The sequence below is a fragment of the Pagrus major genome, chromosome 4 (genome assembly GCF_040436345.1).
Source record: "Pagrus major chromosome 4, Pma_NU_1.0".
In the NCBI taxonomy this organism is placed as follows: domain Eukaryota; kingdom Metazoa; phylum Chordata; class Actinopteri; order Spariformes; family Sparidae; genus Pagrus; species Pagrus major.
Window position 1 is genome coordinate 8,558,917 of NC_133218.1, and position 27,531 is coordinate 8,586,447.

At 38.9% G+C, this 27,531-nt stretch overlaps 2 protein-coding genes across 2 annotated transcripts in view; one reads left to right on the forward strand and one right to left on the reverse strand.

Moving 5' to 3' along the window:
* The window catches only part of cep89 (centrosomal protein 89), a 62,629-nt gene that overhangs the window by 11,931 nt on the left and 23,167 nt on the right, over window positions 1-27,531 (reverse strand). Inside the window, exons 16-17 of the mRNA XM_073464858.1 lie at window positions 27,240-27,329; window positions 834-982 (exon numbers count right to left, since the gene is read on the reverse strand). Of these exons, the coding sequence (XP_073320959.1) occupies window positions 834-982; window positions 27,240-27,329 (239 nt within the window). The remainder of the gene's footprint in view (window positions 1-833; window positions 983-27,239; window positions 27,330-27,531) is intronic.
* LOC140994986 (E3 ubiquitin-protein ligase RNF182) lies at window positions 839-19,512 on the forward strand. Its single transcript, XM_073464859.1, has 2 exons — window positions 839-1,113; window positions 18,693-19,512. Exons 1-2 carry the CDS (start codon window positions 1,050-1,052, stop codon window positions 19,436-19,438), a joined length of 810 nt encoding a protein of 269 aa, XP_073320960.1. The 5' UTR covers window positions 839-1,049; the 3' UTR covers window positions 19,439-19,512.

Sequence of the window (27,531 nt, forward strand, 5' to 3'; positions counted from 1 at the left end):
TACAGAAACTGTGGAGGATCCGCAGATACACAGTGGCAATGGAGCTGATGTCTAGCTTTAAAAAAATGAACATAACAGTACATTTCAGGCGATGCTGTGGGGTAACCCAAAAGTAATGTAACAAGTGGTGAAAAAGATTACATACCACAGGGAGTAGATCATTAAAGTATTGCATTACTTTTAAAAAAAAGTAACTACATTACATTTTTTGGGTAACTACCTAGTGACTGGTGGTTTCGTCCCTTTGAACGACCACTTTCAAATACACATAGCTATTTGATACATTGTTCATGTAAAAATATCAGTTATAGCAGCTTTAAATTTGCTTATTAAAGACTTATGACAAAAGGTTTGTGCTGCATGCTGGCTGCAGCATTTTAAAGTTGACACATTAACCTGTCAGTGCTCTCCAGTGGACAAACTATGGAACTGCAACACTGTTTCTGAAGCACCTAAAAAAAATCTTTAATATTTTCCATACTGCAGATGGACTGCAGATGTATCATTCAAGCTCTACTATTGATTGGTGACTCTTGTTCAAATCTAAATTACTGACTGGGGAAACAATGTAAGAAAAGACAAGATTTACAAAAAGGTTCAAATCTTTCTAATTGTCTGGACATTTCTATGTGTTTCCTGTCAGTAACTGTTCTGCCTCTAAACACACTTACTGCTGCCTCTCGCTGCCTCTGGCTACACACAGCATCTCCTCTCTCTCTCCTCCTCCTTTCATTCACACATTATCTTCCTCTCCTCCTCCCTTTTTCTGCCTGCCTGCCTGCCTGCCTACTGTTTCTCCTCCACTCTCTCTCTCTTCCTCGCTCCCCTCCTACCGTTTGGACTGCAGCAGTCTCTCCTCAGCCTCCTGTCTTTCTCTTAGCAGCCTCTGCAGGTAAAGGATCTCCCTCTGGTAAGAAGCTGTCCTCCCCTCCACTGCCTCCTCCAACATTGACAGTCTGGTAGACGCCTGCCTCCGGTACACCTGCACATACACACAAACAGTCAGAGGAATGAGATGTGTAGTGTTGCTATGAAGGAGGTGGATTTACATGAAGGACAGCGCAACAGAGACAACTGGAGTGGAGGAGGGGGAGTCACACACACTGGGACAAGGTGAGGAACACACGCACACACACAAACCTGCATGGAGAGGCTGATTTGAGTGCATCTGGTGTTTGTTTGGAAGGTGTGTACTTGTGCGAGTCCAGCAAATAACAGTTCTGTTCAGATTGAGATTTAAGTTGTTGTATCAGCAGCTGTTGAGCTGCAGACAGTTCAGAACTACTGCAGGTAGTACAGCGCACACACACACACACACACACACACACACACACACACTCATACAAGTGGAATATGTGTTTATTGTTATGGGACTAGTTTACCTCAGCTGATGCAGACATTCAGTCATGAAAATAAAGCAAAAGGTAAATAGATATAGATAGGTATAGAAAGAATCAATGAAAAAACACATTGCAAATGGAAAACAGGAAAGAGAGAGGGCAGATTCTGTGTTGCAGCTTTGCCACTGGAGAAAAATAAGTGATGAGAAAAACAAGGTCTGTGTAATGACAGATAGTGTGTGTTTGCCTTCTATCAGCTTTTGATTTGTGTGTGCGCATGGGAGTTTATCACTGTGCTCGGTGAAACAAACAAGTTGTTTTGACCATGTCACTCTTACTAATCACAGGTTTTCAAGTTGCTTGCTTGTCTGGAGGCAAATGGATTTGAGACTGAGTTATCTATGAGGCTCTACTTTCCCTTCTTTGAAATCTAGTAATTATGATACAAGATCTAAGGACTGGGGATTTGTAATTATCTAAACGTGATGTTCATACAAAGCTTTTTTTTAACCCTTAACTGCTTTCTGCAGTATATGGAAAGTAACAGGAAGCAACCACACGCATTTAAAATGTGGCTTTTCTTTATGACACCAACAGATGTCAAATGATGTTTTCCTTATCATAATCAAGGACACAGTGGGGCACATGTTTCTCTGCTCATTGCTTTTGAATTAGAGGAATGGTAAGCAGAGAGATCACATACAACCTATAATAGGGCATAAAGTAGGAAATAAACATCAGTCATTATGAAAACAAGGAGCAAAATTGGTTTTCTCACCTAAATAAGTGTTAGGGCTATTAGAGCTGTGTGTGAACTACCTGTCAAACACTCTTTGGGATTACATGAACTTTATTACATCCTCAATGGTTTTGCAGTTGTATTTATGTGGCTGACAGCTTTGTAATTTCTACATATTTTCCTCTGTGTTTTTGATTCTACCCGATTGGTTTTCGCTTTAAAAAGACAGCTTTCTCTCAAAGTGGCCACCTGATGAAAAAAGCATGTCGACATGATCTTCACTCTTGGTAAAAAGGACTTGATGATTAAGGCAGTGGGTTAAATTATTTTTTAAGTTGAGCAGTTTGTGTGAAAAGACATTCAGAGAATGACAATGTCAATTAAATAAAAAAGAGTCAAAAGAAACATTTTAATAAGCAATTCATGACAATGACAATGTTGCCTAAATGTATGCGTTTAAATGGCTGCTCCTGTGTGAGCTCACACCCAGTAACTAAACTATAATTCAGTAAGGATCACTCTCGTCATAGGTTTAACCATTTATTGCAACAAATGGTATACAGTTATACTTGCAGCTGACGGCTCCGCTCTTAAGACGCACCCTGAATCGACCATCAATGCAGAAAACCCCCCAGAGTGTACAAGATTGAGCCATAAGGAAGACAATACTGTTTTTTAACCTTGAGCCCTTTCTGACTATACTCGAAAAAAAAAAAAAAAAAAAAGGTAGAGGCTAGGGTGGTGGTGACAGGCTTCCCAGCTGCAGCTGTTTGTGGCAGCTTTTGAGTAGGAGTGGTTATGAGTGAGGAGGGAGCCATATTTAAATAGACCCCCTTGTGGTGAGAACAGCTGTGATTGGTGAGAGACTGATTGGTAACGATGATTCGATAGGCAGGCTGTCAGCCTATTACCACTGGGGCGTGTGACTTCCATGTCCTGCATGAACTAACGCTAAGCTTCATAAATAGTAAACTAATCTAAAGTCAGATCTTACATTTTCAACAAAACAAACAAGTAAGAAATGGGAATGGATCCATTGGAAGGGAAGAGAAAACAGTAGCTTGCCAGGTCAGGGTTTTTTTGTCAGCCACCACAATATGACACTTTCCAGATGTGCAATTTGGGTCCAGTTTGACAGCTGCATAGTATTTCTATTACTATCCTAATGTTACTATATCTTAACCATGCAATGTTAAGGAAAAGCATAGTCCATGTAAATCAGACCGTCATCCATAGCACATCAAATCATCATCATAACGATCAATTACCCATTTTCATAACGGATAAATAACCTCCTACATCAGAGTAGACACAGTTCAGACTCTTCCGGTGGGATTAACCAGCACATTCTTTATGTAGCTTTCTACCTGATTGTATTGCATACATTTATTTACACTTATTTTAATTCACTTTGCTAAAAAATAATGCAACCACTCTGAGCATTTTAATCTGTCGAACATAATTACAGAGCACAGAATATAAACACAACCATGACGCCTATAAGTTAGTAATCAGTTGTGGTTGGCTGGACACCAATGATGTTCAGGAACCTTTGTTCAGCAGGAAGCGAATTGAAAATGCCCACTGTTAAACACATTTATGATTGATGTTCAGATACTGATAGCAGTGCCATGTGCCCAGAAGCAATGAGTAGCAATGAAACCTGTATTTGTATTTTAAATTAGAAAGATATGGGGACATGGAGTAAATCTTGAACAGTCAGGCCTTGACATCTGTTGGACACATGTGAAATATACATACAGGCCCTTACCCAGACCATGAGCATATCATTTACAACATTAGCATTACATACCCATCTCATCTATTAATTCATCTGATATACGACCTCACTGTCTCTTACTCATTATGTTTAGATTATGACATTTACTGGAGACCTTCTCTTGTTTTACTGACACTGGGTTGTAGAACTGTAGTCACTGTCTTCCTTTTAGCAATCAAGCATTAGCTGTTTCAAGTAGGGCTGTACAATTCATCGAAATGTTATCAAAATCGCAGTATGGCTAAATGCAATGTTGTCAATGCAATGTCTTGTTCCCTAGATGTAAAAAAAGATGTTTGTTTGGTACAGACTCCAACAAAAGTCACATCATAATGATTTTAATAGTTTTTATGTGAAAATGAAAATTGTGACACAAAAACAATCATTTCCACAAATGGTGAATCATACCAAAATTGCATTATCTGTCAAAAATAATCATAATGTGATCCCCCCCCCCCCATATCGTGCAGCCCTAGTTTCAAGCAATTAATATGTTCAGTGCGTCATCACTCAACCGACTTCTGTGTAGCTGTTTGGCTTATTAACTGCAATGTGCATGACTGGCTGCTCTGAAGAGGCCACAAAATGCATCAGTGTGTCAGCAAGACAGACAATGTGCAAACTGCCAGTTAAGCCATCAAACATAAGGTTGCTAGTGATCTGCCTGACTGATTAAGTATGCATTTTATTTACTGATGTCTGACCAAACACTGTGGAGTGCAGGCTGGTGTGTGTGCATGTGAGTGAAGAAAAGATAAGAATTGTAAAATGTCAGAATGACTAGAAGTGCAATTAGGTACACAGCTCAGGAACACACTGAGCAGGACAAGAAATCATATTAGCACTAATGGAAAATAAATGACCTACAATTCATACTAAGTACTAGTATTAGCGCCTACATGCAGCATTTTACACAGGCCTCTCCCTCTGAATAGCTCTGCATGAAATATAGAGTAGCCCGCTCAATCCTATCAGACTCTCTTCTACCATTGACCGCTTCTCTGCAGGATATACATAGGTGATTATTAGGCGGCAGCATACTGTATGTCATCAGCCACCACCTTGCCATATAATCTGATGTACTTCGAGGCCGGCAGCAATGATTGGCCATTTCCCTTGCCATAATCCAAAAGCAAAGAATGGAGACTTCTGGAATTAGTATGATCCTTGGAAGTAAAATGTCTTATTCTTATTTCTCAGTGTTTGGAATAGTCAGGTGTACCTAATCACACCATGACTAACAATGATTTTGCCAGACATCTAACAAAGTTTTGAGAAAGCTGCCAATATCTCTTAAAGATATAATATTTAACATCTGCATTCAAATTTCTGCATTTCTTGAATTATGTACTTACATTATCCTACATGTTTCTGACAATGTTAAAAAAACACTCCCATTGAACAGTTTAATGGGAGTGCTGTCCTTGATTTTTCTTTTTTTGACTATTCACTACATTTAGGATTAAGCACCCCGCATTTAAGTTCTTACGTGAGCTGAGCACGTTTTTTTTCTCTGACAATGTTCAAAGCAGAGAAAGCCAAGTTTGCTCAAAGTAACTACATTTAATTTGGTCGCCGGTTGCTACTTTCAGGATAGAGAAGTTGGCAAACAAAACTCAGCTTAACATCAATATAACTTTACTTCGTCTGTGAACATTTGTGCCTGCATCATGTCAGATAGATAGGTAAACTCTGACAAAATTCAGCACCCACCAGAGACTCTGGTTCTCTCTCTTCTTTTCCATTCTATAATGTTGTTTGTGTAGTAAAGTACATATCCCCTCTAGCTCCAGTCAGCAGTCAACTTTACAGAACATAAACACCCAACAATGGAGGTCACCTCCACGGATCACTGCTGCAGTCAGGTTGATAAACGGGAATGAAACTAAATCCAAAAAGGCATCTCTGAGCTCTCCTCCCATCGGTAAATGGCTCTAGATCAGAGCAAAATCAGATGTGACTCATGGTGTTTATTCCTCCAGATGGTCTGGCTCTGCTGATGACTCTGCAGTGGCTATGCCCCCCACTCCATCTGGCCCTCCCCACAGAATACTCAGCAAACATCTTTTGATGGTTTGTTTGTTTGGACTACAAGAGGTAGTCAGAGGGTAGCCCAAAACTATCAATGAATCCTTCATATTTCTTTAATTTATTTGTCTATTTATCTATTTATTGTTGTTTGCTAAAGAAAATTAATCACCAGCTAATATGTAGTCTACAGGGTAAGGTTTAACGTGCACAGAAAGAGAAGTTGAAGACATGGGGTATCTCACAATATCACGTTGCTTAACATATTCAAGACGCATTCAACAAACATTAGAGAGCTCAGCAACAGCAGGGTGCTTACAAGGTCTTGCTGACAAGTAGATTCTAAATATTCATCTGAAACTTATTTGAATCTAGTCCCATCGCATACTAGGAATTGGGCCAGTTAAGGGTCTTAGCCATGAATATGGCTCTCTTCCCCTAACAGGCATGCTAATTCCAAGTTGTGCTCAGTAATGAATGGAATTGGTATTTACTGTTGGAGAACTATAACCTGGAAAGCAAAATGTCTCCCAAGCTTGGCCTGAATCTCCATCAAACCCCCAGGGAGGCAGCAGGGCGCCAGCATCAGCCCAGCTGAAGCGGTGACATTTAGCCCTCACAACAAGCTGAGCTGAGCAACGCCAAACCAATAAATCTCCCCTCCGAGCTCTAACCCAGAGGCTGGCTGACCTTCTCTGCACAGTAACAACAAAAAACTCGGAGCAGACAAGTATTTATTAAAGCTTACTAAGCTAGAGATGTTTTTCATTGTTGTTTTAACACTTCTTTAAGACTTGTTCCTCAGGACAAACACTGCGTTCTGCAGTGGGCTTTAAGTGTATTTTTTCAATAGGGACAGAGACTTGATTTAAAATCAGTCTCAGCCATGTTTCTGGAAATTCCAATTTAACAATAAACTACGTTTACTCTGTTTAACTGGAAGGTTCTGAAACCATAAAGGGACTCTTTACCCTAAAATCAAAACTACCATTTTTTTCCTCTTACCTACAGTGCTATTAATCCATCTGGATTGTTTTGGTGTTGGTTGCTGAGTTTTGGATATAATGGCTGTAGAGATTTCTGCCTTCTGTCGAATATAATGGAACTAGATAGCAATCGACTCAAAGCACCAAAAAAAAAAAAAGATTTAAAAAAACAAAACAAAAAAAACAGCACTGTCTCTTTCCAGAAATCATGACCTGGTTATTCAAGATGTCTAAGCTAACTAAGCTAGCTAACGTCACGGCTCAGCCAAAGAGGATGTTTATGTTTACCTCCCACATTGTCATGAGCCTCTCATCCTTGAGTAGATGCAGCTTCCTTCTGCACTGTGGTATGGTTAAAAGAAAATAGTTCCTACATGAAAATACTTGCAACAAGGTCTGTTGATTATTCTGAGTAACCGGGTCATGGTTTCTTGACATAGCAACATTGCAAATTTTCAAATGTATGTTTTTGGCCCTTTGAGCACCACAAGCCAAGTGCCATCTACTTCTATTATATTTGAGAGAAGGCAGGCATCTGTGGATAAATAGCAGTATGGTAAGAGGGAAAATTTGGCATTTTGGAGTTTACTGTCCCTTTAAGAGTCGGATTTGTGCTACATTTTGACCATTAACATTAGCTTTCCATTTATTAAACTTAACTGTACTGTTTATCGAAGCATTAGCCTATCAAAATTGTCTATTTAAGTAAGTATATTTAAGGCAGCCAATTCATGTTAAAAGGATTTCTACGTGTATACAGGATATACTATATACGGTGTCCAAACTCAGACCAGACAATCATAGCTTTACCCTGGGGAAACCTATAGTCTTCAGATAGATGCTGTGAGAGAGTGTTGGATATACTGCCTGTTGCAGTGACTGGCAGTACACTTGAGTTTTCAGCTTGAAGTTGCTCACTCCATTAATTTCTATAATGACCAGTCACCTGGTTCTTTTGTTTGTCCATATGAGAAGCCAGCTGAAGTTGATCCTTTGGGGTCCTACCACCTGTTTGAAGCAAACCATGCATCAGCACTGCCATATGTCCTCCCTTATGCTGAAATACGAGTTGCGCTGCAGCCAACAACTGCTACTGACAGTCTGAATGCAGAGTAAATCCTGAGCTTGTGTTAAGAGACTACTGTGTATACACCCTCCTCTCCTTTCATCTGCCAAGCTGCTGTTTTTTAAATCAACACCTCACAACCACTAACATCATACCCTTTAATCCAATTCATTAATTCACAAATGCAAATGTTTAAATTCCCTGCAGCAATAACTCCATTCTCTCAGCTATAAAGCGTCATTGCATTTGTAAACACATTGACCTTTTCTGCTGAAATTGGCTGTCTTGCGCGATTAGCAGAAGAAAACATGGTAGAGGTAATGAAGCAGTTCCATAGGGCAGGCATGATTCAACTACAGGAGACCCCCCTCTACACTCAATCTTCCTGCATGTAATGAGGGACAAGTGGACGTATTGGAAGGGAGCATAGTGAGACAAAAGAAGAAGATACAGGAAGATGTATTTAATGTATGCTGTGGGTATACTGAAGGAACAAGCCAGATACTTTATGCAGCCTACTGTTTGTTTATTGGACAGCTTCCAGTGGTGGATAGTGTAAGACTGTGGTTGCAATTCTTAGCCACCAAATGCCAACAGGAAAACACTGGTTGTAATTGTTGTCTTCTAGTGGTTAACGATTCATCAAGGTGTAAATATATAAAACTTCACGATGTGTAGAAGAGGGGTGGGGGTTGAGAAAGAGCCTGATCAACTAACTACTCTTGGCTCAGTAAAGGTATAAAAAGGATGACATTTCTCCTTCTAAGCCAGTGGAGTGCAGCATAAAACTCAATGTTAAGGAGGATCTGATTTCCTAGCTCTCACAAGACTTCTGTGAAAAATCTCTGACCTTTGCTGAGGAGTGAAGCTCTTGTGGTGCTGAGAGCCCACAGGTGTGTAGAGGTTTATTTAGATGTTGGCTTGCAAAAGAATAACACCATGGGGTTAGTGTGAAAGATAAGTAAGCCTCTTTGTCTGCTGGGATTGAAAAACTTACTAGTACCAGCATTTCTGCCAATAGCACACAAACATCACAAGCATACATACAAACATGCGCCTCCCTTGGTGAGAGGAGAACTGTGAAGACAACACATCCCACATCTTGTTAGATTAACCCAAATCTTCTGCTCAGGTGTGTCACAAACATCTGCCAGCGTCAAAGTCATAAACAAGTTAACTGACACATCTGTCTAGTGGGGATCTGCTTCAGTCAGACAGGAAAAATGAGCAAAAGCACCCTGGAAGACACCAGTACAGTATACCTGTGCACAGGACAAGACAGGATTTGAGTGAGTCCTGTTTTAGAAATCGCGTTGGATCAATGGTCTGCCAGTGTTTGGCAGGACAGAAAACTAATGGTTTGTTGCTCTTTAGTGGTATTGATGGTTTTGAAGCACAGTGTAGCTTTCAAGAGCCTGATAGTTGGTCAGTGTTTATGCTCTTTTCTTATTTTATTTGTTTATCACTTCTCTGACATATAATCATTTAGCGGTGCAGGGAAGATAACAAAGAGAATCTTTTCCCACCAATCTGGAATTTACACGGTGTATTTCTGTAAAAGGTCCAGTGATCTGTTTTTCAGTTACATACACAAATGCATTTTGATCTAGCAAAGCTGATCACGGCGATCTATGCTCTTCATCAGTGTAAATTATGTAAACATGATCACTTCAGGTTTATGATGATTGCACAGCAAGTTGTATTTTGTGATGTAGCTACCAAATACATTTCCATTGCAAATTATTTTTGAGTGAAACAATCCAGACGTGTATGGAGCCAGATCAAGGCCAAAAGGCTTGTTAGTTCTGTTGTTTTGTTAATTTTAATTTAATTCTGAAATTCAAAAGAATATCAGAATTAAATCAAAAGTATAGTTTAATTGAAATTAACCTTTTCCTACAGTTATTTTTATTTTGAAAATATTTTGGATTTTTTTTTTTTTTTTTTTTTTTATAATTCAAGATCAAAACTTGAACTTTCAGTTTCAAACCTAAGTTTAACAAACCTTTTGGCCTTGATCTGGCTCCATAGACATGGGCCCAGTCCTAATGTCCCTGCTAAGGCCTTAAGCCCTGAACCCTCATGGACTTAGTTGATGTCACCTGGCAAGTGTTTGAGTGAGAGAGACTGCAAGGGGCCAATGATAAAACTAGGAGTGGAACTGTACTTACAAAACAGTACTAGACATATACACAACAGTAACATATTCAGTCAGAGGTTTCAGGAAAAAATGTTCCATAATGTTTTGAAAGCTTATTATTTTTTGTTGTTGTTTTAAAAAAAATAAAAAAGTAGAGAATCAGTCAGAATCAGCGCCAGCATCTGGGTTATCATTTTTTTCTGGGCTTTGCCAGGTAATCTATGGTAGGCCTATGTTTTACGGTTGTTCAGAGACATTTTCATGGCGGTTTCTTCTATTGTACAGTTCGTGTTACTTGAACAACATTTAATTTGTTTTTCCTCCTGCTTTCTGACAGGAGTTTAATTAAGCAATCAGCTCGCTTGACACTGCATGTTAAGATTTGTGGGAATTGTGCATGTCAACTCCTCTGTGAGCCTCTGTGACCTACTATGATTACTTGAACACCCTTCTCTAAGTAAGTTCAGAGGAAATGTTAACATGCATCTTTGCAGAGACATAATAGATCTAGATCAGCAGCAAAATTCTATAGTGACAATTTGAACTTGAAAAAATATCACATGCATTAAAATGTACAATTTCTTGTGCTGTTCGTCAAATTAATGCATCTAGACAGTATAGCAGAAGCTTCTTCTTTGTGTTTCAACAGGTCAACTGTTAAAAAAAAAGCACAAGAAAGGTTTAGCAAAATAATGCTCTGTTTTTACACCTAATTGTTATAAACAAGGATGAAAGATCTGCCAACAGCAGCATGAGCATAATTGTCTGGATCAATGGCATAATTCAGAGAAGCTTCACCAAGCAGATATTCTGACAGCAAAGGTCAAAGCTATCATCAACAATCCACACTCAAAGGTGGAGGAGAGGTGAGGAGACAGTGGAGCTAAGAACATACTGTGGGGATTGAGAGGATAAGTAGCCAGCTAAGAGTGTAGGAACAGTGGGGTGCACACATTTTTGTGAGGTATGTGTTGTGGGACGCATGCTGTAAGTCTGTCTGTTAAAATGTTGCTGTACGTAGATCTTCTACTGTTTTGCCTTTAATCAGATGGCGAATTAAAACGTTTCTTTAACCTAACAAACATGCACTTGATATATTTGAGCTTTTGCTGAAGATGAATTGTAATGTTGTTAATGTTAAGAGAGGATAAATCTACTACTTTCTCCATATCACATGCTATAAATTCAGGTAAACACAGTGTTTGATCTTGTTCATCTTGCCAAGATCTATACACAGAATATTGACTGTTGTCAAGTCTACACCTTTACACAGAGTGTCTGGAGCTCAGCGTTGTACACAGTGTTCTGTGGCTGTGATAACACACTTAGACTTTGATGTTTTCTTTTTGATCAAAGTATTTTCCACTATGTGACAAAACCTTCTGATCAAAGCTCTTTTTGCTTTTAAAAATACCATCATGAGACTGGTAGTGGTTTGTAGAATAACTTACAGTGATTGATTTTCTCCTGGTTCTCCTCTCATTCGACCTCCTATGAGAGCTCACAGTCACCGACAAAACAGCATAAATGAAGCTGGAAGGGACTAAAGGGTAGAGGTACATATTGTTCTAACCAAAAATTCTCCAAATTGAATGGAAAATGATGATGTAAGATACTGCCCTTAAAGGGTAACTCCACCAAATTTACACATTAAAGTGTGTTTATAGGTCTTGGGGGGGTAATACTGCATATGTGAAAAAGGTAGTATAAAGCCTTTTGTGGCTCGAGAGGAAGTTGCATGTATACTGATAATCTGCCTGTAGTGGTGTCATTCAGTGACTGTTGCATTGTGGGTAATGTAGTTGGTAATGTGTAATATTATGTGAGGCCACAATCACCAGGCTGACATAATTTGCCATCGTCTTCCAAATCCGTTTTATAATGTAACAAACTATGATAAATGTTTGGTTAGGTTTACGCACAAAACAACTTGGTTAGGTTAATGGAATGGTCATGGCTTGGGTTGAAAAAGGTTGTTTTGGGGCACTTATTGAAATGACTGATAATGTTGTTTTGCTCTGTTGGACAGTCTCACTCAAACTGCATGTGTGAAATTAGCATCTGATCTGATTAGGAAACAATTATGCAGTACATTAATACCCCAATGGAGGTGAAGAATGAAACACACAGCAACTGGCCCAGCGGGTGCTCAAATGGGATGTACCTAGATGGCAATGACACAACTGAAGAATCCCAAGGTAGCTGCACTCCACTGCACTTTTATAGGCTACAGATTTGTTTGTTTTTTGGGGTTGTAATATGGAGTAAAATCAGTTGATATCATTGATTGATGAATCAAATGTATCTTACTTATTCATTCTCTGTGCACCAGATAATGCAGTGAGTGACATGGGTGGTGTGTCCTTCAGTATATAGTACAAGTATTTAGTATTCACAGCAGCTTCTAGACTGTATGAAGGCCTTTCTAGTTGAATTTATTCTAAAACCATCTGAAGATGTTAAGACAGGTTTGCGCAGCAGTTTCTAGTTTACAGTAAATGTGGTATATTTAAGGATTTTTATTTATTTATTTATTTATTTAGATCAGGCAGTAGGTCTTTCCTGGTATTTCCTGCCTTGATAGCTTGATAATATTATATGTTGTAGTGACATCTCACAATAACAGAAAGCATCCCTTGATCCAGACTTACCTTGCTCTTGTTTATGTGTTCCTCTGAAGGCTTTTCTTTTCCTCTTCAGTGTTTCACACAGGTTACATTGTTTCACCATGTGGTGTAATGCAGTCTTGCCATTTGTTGATATAACTTGCACTTGGTTTTCTTTGAAAAGCTGACCTTTTTAAATGTCAGCTTTGGTCCACCTCCTCCCCTGTGCTATTTCTCATTCCTCATCCAAAGTGGAGCTACACAACTATTCTCAAATCAATGTTATAACTTCAAATTAAACATATTTACCTTGGAGACCAGCTAATCAGTCCGTCAACCTGTCAATGAATCAGTCAACCAGCCAGTTAACTAGTCTGCAAGACTGTACACCAGTCAATCATCCGACCAGTCAGTCAGAACATAATGTATGTTGACATTCATACACACATAAGGCAAAACTAAAACATTGTTCTCCTACACATTCCCTCCTCATGAGTAATTTACAACACTGCTGTGACAAGACAAAGAGTGGTTGACTTGATATTCACCATACTGTCACTCCCTCGATTATTCATTGTCTCACGACTCTTCTGTCAGCCGTCAATACCCCTACAGGACTTTATACACCAGTATACCCCTATATGAGTCCTCTGTCATTTGTCCCTCAATCCAGCTCGATCAGCCACCCATATCCCATTTTACCTTCGTAGAAATAAGTTATTTACAATGTCATGGCATATAGATTGATTTCTAAAGCATACTTGATACGAAGCAAACAACTCTGAAAATACGGAACGCATTCTACACATTATGTCCTGCCTTTTGTCTCTATCTACCACAAGACTGCATTGCAGAGGGGAAAGCATTGCCTGGCATAACTAAGTCGATCATAGTACCTCAGCAGCTCATCACACCAGCCTTACTCGATTGCTAGGAGTAAGAGTATGCTCTAATGGGCATTGTGTTCATCACCTTCTAACAACAAGCTGAAAACAATTTCAAGGTTGAGAAATGAAGAATCAGACAGCAGATTGTTATTAAACTCTGTTGAACCAGAACATCCAAAACCTGTGTTGTTCCAGCTGACAACATTGCTGAGCTTCTCTGGACCATCCATCTGGTTGGTCTGCAAAGAGAACCTCACAATGACACACTCAGCAATGCAGTTGCTTAACTCAAACCAAGCTAATGACCATTTTTGTAAGTGTTCAAAACATCAAAAATGTGGCTCTCTACGTGGCCACATAGTTACAGTGCATGACCTTTGTTGCATGCCCTACCGTTCCCCCTCCTTTTGTTTTTCTCCCTTTGCCCTACCATGACACCTGGTGTAGAACATCTGATGTATGAAAATCACAGGTTGGATTGTCTTATACACAGTTTAACTAGAGGTGTGAAATGTATAAACAGAGGTTTGTTGCACTTGTGTGCATCAACTGGAAACTCAGAACTGGATGCACATTTCAACTGCAGAGTGGTAATGTATATTAACAGTTGGTAGAGGTTAGATGCCATTTAAGGTAGCAATTAGTAGAGATGGAAGAAAACAAGCTGATGTAAACAATATTGATGATGTTTCTTTATGAACAATTGCTCAAGTTCATGTTTCATTTGCATAACAGTGAGCTGTATTTTCTCTTGCGCAATCTCGGTGCTGTACCATTTCTTTACAACATTTCTTTGTCTAGGACTTCAGGGGAAAACAGAGATTCTGCTCTTGGGATTGATGCAGCAGCAGCTGCTTCTTTCTGACATCTATCTGACATGTTTCAGAGGGCTTTTTAACGTAACAGACTGGTGACTAAAATATTTAACAGTCACAGAGAGGCCTGCTGGGCAATTGCCAGTGCAACATCCACCTATTCAATCTATATTTCATGGTCATGAATGAATGAATGACTGGCTTTTCTTTATATAGCATCTTCTGATGGGAGGGGGACTTGTTAATGACCAAATATAGAGGTAAAGTAACTAACAACAGGAATGACGTAACTGCAGCTTTAGTTCGCAAAAGCACTTTTCTGAGGTTTTACTAAACCTTTTATAAAAACCTTTTAAGCTGTACTGAATCATATTGAATTAAACTAAATAACCCTGGACCTGAAGAAATGATTATCATATCTGGGTAATACACGTCTGAAAGCACAAGTCACCAGTTTTGTAGACATTAAAAGTAAGAAGAACACTGATACTATACTATATATTCAGGATGTCCATATCAGCATGTTCTAGTGGTTGATAATGATATCATCACACTGCGAAACAGCAGCAAACAAGCCCCATATGCTTTCAAAAGTGAACAGGGATAATGGCACTACAGTAGGTCAAAGCTGTTGTATTGTCTGACCTCAACGTGACATGTAAGCTGCAAGGCTGAGGCACAAAACGGCAAACCCAGTGAATCGCAGCAAGTTCCAAAGGTTATATTTTCCATGAAGATGCATGTTTCTCCGACACTGAGCAGTCCATCAGGATAAACCTTTAGACTCTTAAATGTAAGGATACAAGGATAAGGATACATCTGCTTGAGCACAGCTTGAGATGCATTTAGAGTTACATCTCCAAGTGTTATTAGATGTACCGTCATAGTGCAAGTGTCCAGGAACAGTTCCTGGTACTTTGTCTGCTGACTCAGCAGCAGACACAATACCTGCTCATTAACCTCATTCCTGTCGGTTACTCTTGGCACAACTGACAGTGAAACCAACCAACACTGCGCAGGCTTTTTGGCAGTGATACAGGGCACATGCACACTAACAGAGTAATATATAGTTTATACTAGTTTTTTTAATATTATACATATATATATGTTTATATATGTATATATATATATGTTTATATATATATATATATATATATATATATATATATATATATATATATATATATATATATATATATATATTTATATACATATATATTATATCAAAAAAACTGTCTATCCATAACACTGTAGAGTATCCAACCTCATTCAATTTTAACAAAGCAGAAATAAAAGCACACAATTTACATATAGAATAGGGCTTTAATAACACAGAGCTTACAACTACATGATAAGTATCATTATGAAGTCTCAAAAAAGTAAGTGATACGTACACACTAGACTGTCTTTATAATCCTTGTTGGACATAATGGAATTCATTGTGTACTCTAAGAGTAGAGACTTGGGTGTGGCCGATTGATCATGCCGTCATCCATCCCCAATGGCTTACAGTCATCAACTTTTGAGCCCCGCAACTGCGTAACAATGTGATTTAAAAGGGGTCCCACCAGAGAGCAAAAATGGCATTTGTGATGTAGGAGAGCAAATTAAAAGAAGTTTGTTACTGCAAAGTGTGGGGCTGCACAGTTTATCGCAAAATAATCGAAATCGCAATATGACTAAGTGCAATATCCAAATTGCAAGAACTGCGAGAGACGGAGACACTTTAAAGCCAGGCATGAGGATGTATGTTAGTGGTGATGCCCAACCTTCCATTGAAGATGGCATCAGGCATCACAATATTTAACTGTATCATCACATCGCCCTACCCTAATAGAGACTGGATTGTTTTTATTAAAAAAAATACCAAGCTGATTAAGTTGGTGTACATCTTTGACACAGAGTACAAGTAGACTTCACAACCAGCACTGCCACTGGGCCATGCTTGATGCCAGTAACTGGAGTAGAAAGTGTTTGTCATTCAGCCTCATGTCAAATTATTTCCAAGTTGATCAGGGAATATGAAATGACATTGTGAAAATTGAAGTCCTGCTGCTAAGCATTCAGTCCCTTTTGTGCGATCACACCTATTTCATAACCCTAAGGGGACATTCTGAGAAATGTGTGATGGTTTTTGCTTTAATAAAGAACATGCCATCATTTGTTGACCAATCATGTTTGAGCGGGCTGTGGTTGCATGCAAGCATTGGCTAATGTTTGAGCTTTTTATTTATCCATTTTTTATTTATCTGCATTCATATGCAAATAAATACAACTCAATTCTCACATCTCAAGTTACTAATTGGACAGTAAACAATTACCAGCACACGGAAAAGGAAGTCTCGGTCTGGAAATCCTTCATCCGGACCACCACAATTCTTGCCAGTTTCATGCCATCAGAGAACCATTCATAGCTCAGATATGTTTTGTCACATTAAGCACACATGTGACAGTAATGGTTGGAATTTATTGAGACACTACAACTAAAGGTTTTTTGGAATCATATTTATTGTATTGGTTGGATGTTTTGGTTTTGGTTTGTATTGTTTGGTTTTGACATTCTCATTTTCTGACATTTATAATGGGGTTTACACATCATAGTAATTTATTTTATAATATAATGTATATCATGGCTTATTGTGTTGTTGCCCTTGAATTCTCAACCAGGGTAATGCACAATGAGTTTTTTTTTTTTTCTGATCTCTTGTCAAGTCAAATTTCCTGTTAAACAAAAGCTGAGTTGATTTTCATGAGGGTTTATAAAAGTAGAATTTGGCTAATAATGCATGGCAACTTATGTCAAATCTATGTGATGTTATGGTATTTCTAGCTGAATTTCTAGCAGTGTTTACATTCCAGAGTAGCTAGTAACAAAGATGTTTGAATGGGCTCTACAACTGAAAAGTCAGAAGCTCTATCTTTAACCATCAACATAGTATAACCATACCAGCATGTAAAAAACACTCAACAGAAAATTTACAACAATGCCCACATAATAAATCCCAACAACAAATTACTGGTATTCCAGCATGATTACCCACTGCACCAAGACACTACCATTCTACTGTGATGTCACCAATAAACACCACCGCACCAATTTGTTACAACCATTGCTAAGACATTACTTCTGTATATTCTTATTATTTTCTCCATTTAGTGCACTGTCCTGAATTACTTATCAACCATCACTTAACAACAATAAAGAACATTTTGAAATGTAATTATTGAAACTTACTGAATGACAATTAATTAAAAGCAATTAATTGAACATAAGTCCAAAAAAATCAAACAGATGACATTTCATTAATTTTGAGATTATGAAGCTCCTGAAATCTTAAAAGACGTTTTAAGTTACTGTAGCAGATGGTAGTGATCTGTTACAGTAACAATCTGGGGTAACCTTGTTCCTACAGTATTAATGTGTGGTGTCTACAGATACTGGCTTATGGCTATTTGACCTTATTAATGATGACTGACAGTTTCTTGTGGTTTCTTAATGGAGGAAACTGATGATTGGAGTGGTGTCGTTTTAGCCCTTTAGGACTTCTGTTGCTGTGCCTGAAGCTGATGACACCAACTATTACTGTTACACAGTGTTTATAACTTGTACTCACATTAGCCAAAACCTTAACCCCAGTTTTGGAATATTGATTTTCAATTTAATTAGTTTTATTTAGATTATGATTCATTTCAACTAAAACACTCACTTGGTTGGTAGTCAGTATACACAGAATAGGAGCAAATTGCTTTTAACATGGAAATTACATTGCTCTACAGTTCTGTATCCTAGCCCACCAAATAAAACAAGCTAAACAGGTCTATATGATCCAATGGACAGCAAATAAATGAAAAAAATATACAAGTAACAATGTTAAGGCCTCATTTCAGGGGCTTGTCATTTTAATGAACAACCGCAACACAGTGTATTCTAAACAAAATACTGAATCAACAAAAAATGTTGAAGGCACAGCTGTCCCTAGCACCTCTCCGCAAATATCAATAGCATTACTGGCTCTTGCTTCGCCACAAAGGGCTCTGGGATGACACCCTGATCAAACTCCCAAACCATAAATCATTCATCACCAGCAGGTACAGAGAACAGAAGCAGCCATAGAGGAAGGCAGAGCTCTGACCTTTCCCTGATGGGCAACGATACAGCAGATAACAATTGTGAGAAACGTCAGCTTGTTTCAGTGAGATTTCTAGTGTTCTAGTCAAAGGCACATGTACTACTGGCCTGAATAAATACCATTATCATTCTAACTCGCTTTGTCTCTGCCTTTATATTTTTCTCTCCTTCCCCAGATCATGACTTGAAGATGAGCTGTCCTCAGGTTGAATTAGAGGAGAAGGACTGTCCTCCACCAGAGGAAATAGAGTGTAAAATCTGTTACCAACGCTACAATGCCCACAACCGCAAACCTAAGATCCTGGACTGCCTACACCGGGTCTGTGCCCGCTGCCTTGTTAAGATCCTGGACATTGCTGACGGGGCAGGCTTCATCTCCTGCCCCTTTTGCAGACACCAAACTGAGATCTCAGAGTACGAGGTGTCAGCCCTGCCTGACGATGCAAATATCATGTCCCACCTGGCAATGCGGGACAAATCCTGGAGCTCCGACCACAACGGGGAGGTGGTCCTGACTCCAAAGAGTTTGTCCTCCTCCAGCCCATCTCTGGACTCCTCCAACTGCCTGGTCATCACTATAATGGAAGTGCAGAGGGACACGCAGCACTCCCCAAGCCGAAATGCCAGCTCTGACATCTATGCTGAGCAGAGCCTTGACTCAGTATCGATGGGCTCCAATGGGCCGGCTGATCAGGATGCCATGTCCAAGTTCTGTAATCATGTCCCACGCATCCTGGTCTGGCTGCTGGGTTTCTTATACTTTGGCTCTCTGCCTCTAGGAATCTACTTGTTGGTGATCCAGAGAGTGACACTAGGCATTGTATGTGTTAGCTTGGTGCCATCAAGCCTTACTGTTTGCCTGGTCTATGGGTTCTGCCAGTGTCTGTGCCAAGGTATGTGTGACTGCTCCACCAGGGGCTGATAGGATGCTACCCAAGAACTGGTGGTCCTAGGATGGGATACGATACGTATCTGATGTGTTTGGTGGATAGATAGGGGGCTGCTCTCTCCTACACAGGCTTTACAAGACTATCAGTCAGTTGTCTGCATGGAAGAAGAGGACCTTTAGTGTTGCTCTATGCTTTTGTTAGCAACTTTTGCTGCAACTCAGAAACCAGTTTTGCCAAAAGGAACAGAGCCCCTGACAAGCTCTGAGAAGGAGCAGCGCCTATACCTACATTTCCGTGTTGTATTTCTGTCACAGTTATTTGTTCTGTGTTGTGTGTACGACCTAGTCTAACATAACACTGACGGCAGACTTTGACTTAAAAAAACGACAGCACTGGACCGAGTCCTGGGCCCTCATTTATCAACATTGTGTACAACTAAAATCTTGCATGCTGTCAGTTTTAAGTGAAAGGTTAGATTTATTCATTTCTTTACGATGTTTGTATATCTACAAATGAAATACCATGCACCAAATGGCAAGGGTACTTATCTAATGAACCACACAAGCAATTTGTAAAGAAAATGTCAATATTTGATAATCTCTGTAAACAGCTATCTGCATATGAATGCTAAATCTGTAGGAGAGGGACAAGATTTTGGTTTCTGATTGTGGTTTCTGGTTCTGGTTTCCATTTGTTGACCAATCATGTTTGAGCGGGCTGTGGTTGCATGCAAGCATTGGCTAATGTTTGAGCTTTTTATTTATCTATTTTTTATTTATCTGCATTCATATGCAAATAAATACAACTCCATTCTCACATCTCAAGTTACTAATTGGACAGTAAACAATTACCAGCACACGGAAAAGGAAGTCTCGTTCCGGAAATCCTTCATCCGGACACACCAGAATTCTTGAAGCTGTCCCCACAGAGGCTAAATCGCTGTCAGACGACAGCTGATGGGTTGTGAGATTTGTATTTCTGTAGTCAACATTAACAGTCTGTGTATTTACTTGGTTTTCTCAGGATGCTATTTAGTTGCATTTATGATGTCAAATATATGAGATTATCAAGTAATTAATTAGTTATTGTGAGAATACTGACTGTCCATTTTGTCTGTACTGATGAGCAATGTAAGGAATATTACAGGACAGTATTGTCCATTTGGCTGGATTTGTCATTTTTAATCTAAATTGCTTTAAGTAAGAAAGAAGAAGGGAAACCTATATGGACATTTCAGCCCGGACTTAACACAAATGACCAAATTAACTGTGAATTGGCTGTAATACTTTATTTGTTATCATTTTACTGTAACAGCAGTAGCTTTGGCCATACATGAGATGAGGTTGTTAGTCTAGCTTATTGAATTTGCCCCTCTCCTCTCTGTCTCTCTCTCCTTCTCTTTCTCTGCCTCAAATACAGACTCACATCATTCACGTTGTTGTGTTGGATCGATTCTGTGCATGTGAGGCATAAACCGGATTCATCTCTCAGGTTTTTTGATACTCTTTCAATGTTTAGCAACACACTTTCCATTCGGTCCCTTGTTGAGTTAAATATAGTAAGGCTGCTCTGTGGTGTGTGGTACTGGTTGCAACTGGTTGTTACCTTCTTTCTGTACATTACGGTGCATATACTGCCATACTAAAGCCATGTGGATTTGTTGTTGGGTGGCAACTCAAGGCTAATTGGCATTGGTAATGTGGCATCTTGATTTTCTTCTGCATGTTAGAGGACTACTTCCTACATGTACCATTCTGGCAAATGGACTTCTGAAATAAAGGTCATTATAAACTATGGCAATGTTATAACAATTATAAGATTATTATTGAAATATAATTTCAAATGCTAAGCACAGTACAACACATGTACTGAGAGAAAATTCTATTTTAAACTGTCCTGTAATATTCCTCCTGTGGTATCGACAAGTCACTTTCCTTTTAGCTCTGTGATCAAAACATCAATCTTGAGTTCGTCCTCTGAGACATCTTGAACTGCTGCAGTCGTACACAGCAATGAGTGACAGCAGTGCATTAAAAGAGATTGACTTAGATTAAGATTGTTTATAGGAGTGTTTCATGATGTAAGTGGAAGTCACTGTTCATGACCATGGTGGTTAAGAATGTGTGGGTTTTATCAATGTACATTAGCTTTGGGGGTGTTGACAATAAAACATGCACATTTGACAATTACCACATTTCTTGAACTCACAAGCATTCTACATATCACCCTTCACAGTCAATTTAGAGCCTTTTATGTAAAATGTTGATAACAGAGGGCCCTGGACTGATGAACTGTTAGATATAGTCAATGTTAAACTTCAGGTAATGATCATTGTTCCTCAAAGTGGTAATGTAGCATTTTGGAACAACTATTAATTTTGTGCTTAACCCTACCTTTATAATGTTGGGGGTGTAATTATTCTTGTCTTTACTTTCCTTTGTCAGCTTCTGTCTTCCACTGTTTCTCTACCTGTCTCTGTAGCCACTACCTTATGTTTTCCTGTTTCTGTCTATGACCTATTGACTGCAGCTCTCAGCTTAGTGCCACTACTGATTACAGAAGCTACTAGACAATGAAATAAATGGAGAATTATTTTCTATCCATTGCTTGTGTACTCATTTTTATGCCTGCTGATTCAGTCCTTTTTGAATGTCAACAATCAAAATCACTGTTGTCACATGTTAGTCAGTCTGTGTCATTAAACTCAAAGAGACAGAATGTGGTTGCTAGACTTCAAACCAATAAAATCACAAAGGTGAGAGCTTAGTTATTTCTAATTGGATTTCCAGAGTCTCTAAACCAAATTTTAACAAGATTTTTCCAAACCTTCACAACCTTGATGAGATTTTTTAGTTGTCAATAAAATAGTGATCACTCTAAAGAAAGACAAAAGAATAATTTCCTTCACAATGAATGATTCTGCTCAGGATGACATTATTTCTTACTTGACAGAGATCAATTGTTACTATGATGGTCAAAGCTACACAGTAATAAAGCCCAAAAAATTGCAGTGACTGATTTATGTGATACAACCACAAAACGGGCAAAATATAATGTAACAGAAAAAAGAAACAAAGAAATGAGAGCTGGCAGACTATGGCAGCAGGTCAGATAGTACAAAGAGATTTTAGTTTCTGCCTGAGTTGGCAGAGGTGTTGGACAGTGTGCTTTTCAGTGGAGCGTTTGCTCTGCTGGTTGTACAGTCTGACATGTACAGGACCCTGCCTTACACCATTCTGACCTGAGTGACAGGTAACATTAAAAATCTCTCTCCTCCCCCACATCTGAAAAGAGAATCGTATTGGTCCATGTGTAAGACGACCTTAAATAACACTTACCTGGTTACTCAGGATACCTCACAGACCTCACTTATAGTATTTCATAGGGAGTCTTTCTCTTATTAAAAATGGTACTAATTAACAAGGTCGACAGTGTGCAGTGTTGTGAAGTGTAGTTTGTCAAGGGCAAGTTGTGATGATAAAGAATCCTTGAGACACACTGGTTTTCAACTTTAAAAAGGAGCCAGACAGTGCCTTTAAAAACAGTTAAGCTCCAGCTGTCACAGTTAGCCAAACTGATCCAATGAGCTAAATGGGAGACTCAATCAAGCAGCATGGGTCATGCAAACCTGTGACCTGGCTATCTTTATACATGCGCCTACTAAAATATTCAACATTTTCAGGTGTTTCCAGGAGATAGAGGCAGATGAATTTTAATTACACATGAATAATGTAGGCGCAATCTGCCCTCTCTTTAAAGCACAAAATTAACACACAATCGCTATCTTTTTCATAAGGTGGCAACATGCATTAAAATCACAATATGTTGATGAGAATCAAATGATAGCTAGATATGGGTTATAGTTTTTATATGATCACTAAAAATAAAGCAACTCCTAGAATTTGTTGTAATTTCAGGTTGGTCTGAAATATGAGAGCTAGAAGTTTGAATTTACATTCCCATCTCAGAATCAATCATCTGCTGCTGAGGATGTGCTACTCATCAAGATCAGTAGCGCCCTGACCTGCAGTGTGATACAAAAGGCACGGTGCTGTGTAAAATATGTCTGAAGCTGGTGAAAAGGTAAGAAAAAAAAAAGTTTGCACTTCAATGTTGATGTCTTTCAGAGAATATAATCATTGAGCTTTAAATTGAACAATTCTGAAAAGGTTGAGTGGACTTTTATAGTCATTTGACCACATTTAAAGTGTCTTAACACACTGAACATTTAAAAAAAAAAAAAGTTCAATAAAGCAAAACCTACAACCAACACCGCAGGTTGTTACAGGTGTTATGATCAGTATTCAATTAACTCAGCAATAACCACATAACTAACTTGACAAGCTGAGTGGAAACCACCAGAACTGGGACTGGCAATGTTGAGTTGTTTTGTTTGTTTTTCCAACATGGTTGGTGCAAGGGTTATTCTGGGACATGCTGTCTTTGATATGATTGATATGTGAAGGCAGCATGAGGCAGGCTGATGAAACGATGTTGCCTACTGCAGTGCGAACCTCCTCCTTATCAGGTATATAAATGTTTCTCACAAAGCAGCAGTTAACGTTTCTGCACACTACGGATATGCTCACATTTATACATCTCACAGCCTATGTACCATATTTAAATTTCTACAAAATGTGACATATCACGTTCACATTACATCGTTATGACCTGACTTTCACATCAGGAGGTGGAGGTAATGGTGTTGGAGTTACAGGTGAGAAAGCTGCCATGCCTGTGACCGCAGTTTGAGACTGCATTTTAACATGAGTATGAAACCACTGGACATCTTTAAGGAGACCTCGGGATAATCTCCAGCTGCGTCGGTGGCGACAAAACCAGGTTTTTTTAACGAGACCTCAGAACATCTCCAGCTGTGTTTGTAGTGATCAAAACAGGTAGTTTAAGTCAAAATATTATCTTTTCCTTACCTTAACTAAGTGATTTTAGTACTTTAAGCTAACAAGACCATAAGCACAGCACTGTCACAACTTAAAATTTTACATTTGTTTATGTTTTGACTTTATGGGCTCTATTTTACGCTCGGCGCAAAGCAACGCACAGCGCAAGTGCCATTTCAAGTTTCAGACTGACGCAGTTGTTATTTTCATGCCCAGTGCCCACGTTGTGTAAATAGTAAATGTACTTGCGACCATCTGTGCACCCCTGGGAATGTTGGTCTTAAAATGGGGTGTGGTCAATGCAGTAATGTCACTGTAACAAATATTGTGGCACATTTAATCAACAAAACTAAAAGCTGTGGTTATAAACTCTGCACAGGAAACAAGTCAGGAGTTTTAACTGTTTATATGTTGCAGGCCCTGGCGCACCTGGCTCTTAATGGGAATGGGAGATGACACTAGGACTGGTTTGATTTATGTTCCACCCAAAACACACCCATGACTAATTCACACTTTGTGTTCGTTTTATCCACCATTCAAACAGCAAAATGACTTGGACACGTCCTGAACGCACTAGCGTACTGCGCTTTAGGCCATGCGCTGTAGACCGTCTAAATAGTGTCTTTAGGTTCAGTTTTCAATTTTATGTTGTGACAGCACTGAGCTTATGGTTTTCAGGAACGTACACTGTCAACATATATTCTGGCCACTGGGTTGAATATAATCACTTTATTTATCAATTAATTAATAGACAAAAAATGCATTAAATGATTAGCTTCAACTTTTAATTTTAATTGAATTTAGACAAGAAAATGTATCCCATTTTTGTTGTTGTTTGTGTAACCCATGTTAAAATATGACATAAATAAGAGTAAATAGTTGAATAAAAGCTGCATAAATAAGTTTGAAAGTTAAAAGTGATTTATTTAATGTCAATTAATTCATCAGTTAATTAAAAACGTTAATAAAACAATCATTTAGTGTTTAAGATTAAAAGTCTGTTGACAAAAAATAACGTTGCTGCCCCTTTAAGGGACCAGCGACACAGACGCAGCACCTCAGTGACACTGCAGCAGAGACCTCTTTGTTTTATATGACCGTGATTTTAATTTCTTTGGTTGGTCTTTTGGTTGGACAACATAAGCAACATGAAGACTCTTGACCTCTCAAATCTTAAGAGCATTACATTTTATACTAAATGATTAACTGAAAAATTAGACTAATGACGTATAAAAGAAAGAAGGGAATAATGTCTCTGACACATCTAACATTTACAGCGCTCCTCTTTCGGTCTGATCACCACCAATACTCACAGTCACACACACCTCTTTCTCTCTGGACCGTTGCTATAGAGACACTAATAAAATTGTCAGAAGCGCTGAGATGTTTTTCCTGCTGTGGCTTGAGTGACAGGAGCTGCTGACAGCTAGAACACACTGGCCCTAGAGCAAGGCACTAATCATGCTGGACCAATATTTTGTTCATGTTTGGCACAACAAACAAACAAACAAACACATACATACAGAAGGGCTGGACGAATTGGTATAGCAGAACAACTGTCACCCACAGGGGTAACACTCAAACCAACATGGCACTATAGGTAAATGTAGTGAGGGTTGCCATGGTGATTGGCTAGAATAGTCTCCATTTTATTTCTCTGGAAAGAGACAAATCCATGTAGTTTTTCATAGAATGGCTAAGGAAAAAAAAAAAAAAAAGCTCTGTTTTCCTGTCTACAATTATAAACATACTTGTGTTTATTACAGCCATCTACAAATGCATTGCTTTTTTGCCATTAAAGCTATGGTAGGTATCTTTCTTGTCATAATTATCTCCAGAAGCTTGAAGTCAGCTTCCCTCCTATATCACACACATTCAGCACTGAATGAATATGTCACTCACATCTTAGTTAGGCTGAAGTAAAATTAGTAAGGTTTCAACTGAATGCAGTGGCAAATTTCATGTCAAACTAAGTAATTAAAATGGTGTTTTTAAACTCCAAACTTTTAGATCAAACTTGTGCTCAGTTACTACTACAAGCTGCTGTATCAGCTTACCGTCTTTGTGACCTGCAATCTGTCTGCACGTTCGCTTCTGACTAATCAGCAAGTTCTTTGTAAATTGGCTGGCATTCTCCGCAAAGTTTACTTGATTGCATATCTGAAACTGATCCTTATGTTTATCATCTGCACATTGCCAACCGTATGCCTGCCTGACTTTGTTTCAGGTTTCAGTTTTGCATATGCATGTCAAAATTTTATTTGGGTACATATCCAGCTGGCAAAATGATAAATAAGCAACATAAATACAATAGAAGTAATGTGATGATGTGTGACTACATGTAAGGTCCTGTCCATTGCCACAGATATAAGCAAGTAAGCACCATAAGTACAGTTATAGTTTTCTATAAAGTGTCAGTGTCACAGGAACAATCAATGGATCAAAGACAAAGAGACTAGTACACACAGCACTTCTGCTATTATTGCTGATCATTATTTTCATGCTTGTGTTTTCTTTACAATTTAAATGCAGACTGTGGGGAGTGTTGATTCCATACTTTGTTAAAGATAGGAAAATAAGTCCTCAAGACCCAACAAGCTCATCTCCAGAGACAAAATTGTTCATCAATTTATGCTTGCTGAGTGGTGGAGACTGATAGCAGATGGTTTATCAAGTGCAGTGGAGTGAACTGATCAATAGAAAGTAGATTGGAGGGTTATCTTTGGAAGTGAACATTAAGGCACCAGCTGAGTGAAAGTTGTAGCCTAACATGCTTGCCAGGCATCAGTGACGGATCAAAAGTTACTGGCAAGGACCACTTTTGGAACAGAATACACAGGACTTCCCAATTATTTTGATTTAACGGATCTGGCTAACACCCTAACTCTCAAAGCAGGCAACTAAAAGACAAACAATTACCATTGGAACTTACTTTGACTTGTTCCTGTAGTTTTCCAAATCGAACTGTGCCATTCAGAATCCTGCCGATGAATCCCTGCTTCTCCTGCTGAAGAACCGAAGCCTGGGGAGGTAGAGAGGGAAGACGGGAGGTTACTGATCTAAATGGGGAGCAGGTGGGTGGGTAGTATGCACAATGGGTTGAAAGATGAGAAGGATAAAGGAGAAGAAGGAAAGGCTGTTGAAATGGTTGCCAAATCACAGTAGCCCTGTGTGAGACACAAACTCCCTGTTTTCAGTTTAAAATAACAAGTCAAAGGCTTAGA

What these genes read in the sequence shown, in the direction of transcription:
- LOC140994986 (XM_073464859.1), top strand. Translation starts at nt 1,050, where the DNA reads ATGAAGGACAGCGCAACAGAGACAACTGGAGTGGAGGAGGGGGAGTCA. An exon ending in GTCACACACACTGGGACAAG is followed by an intron (nt 1,114 to 18,692) that starts GTGAGGAACACA and finishes CTCCTTCCCCAG; the next exon opens with ATCATGACTTGAAGATGAGC.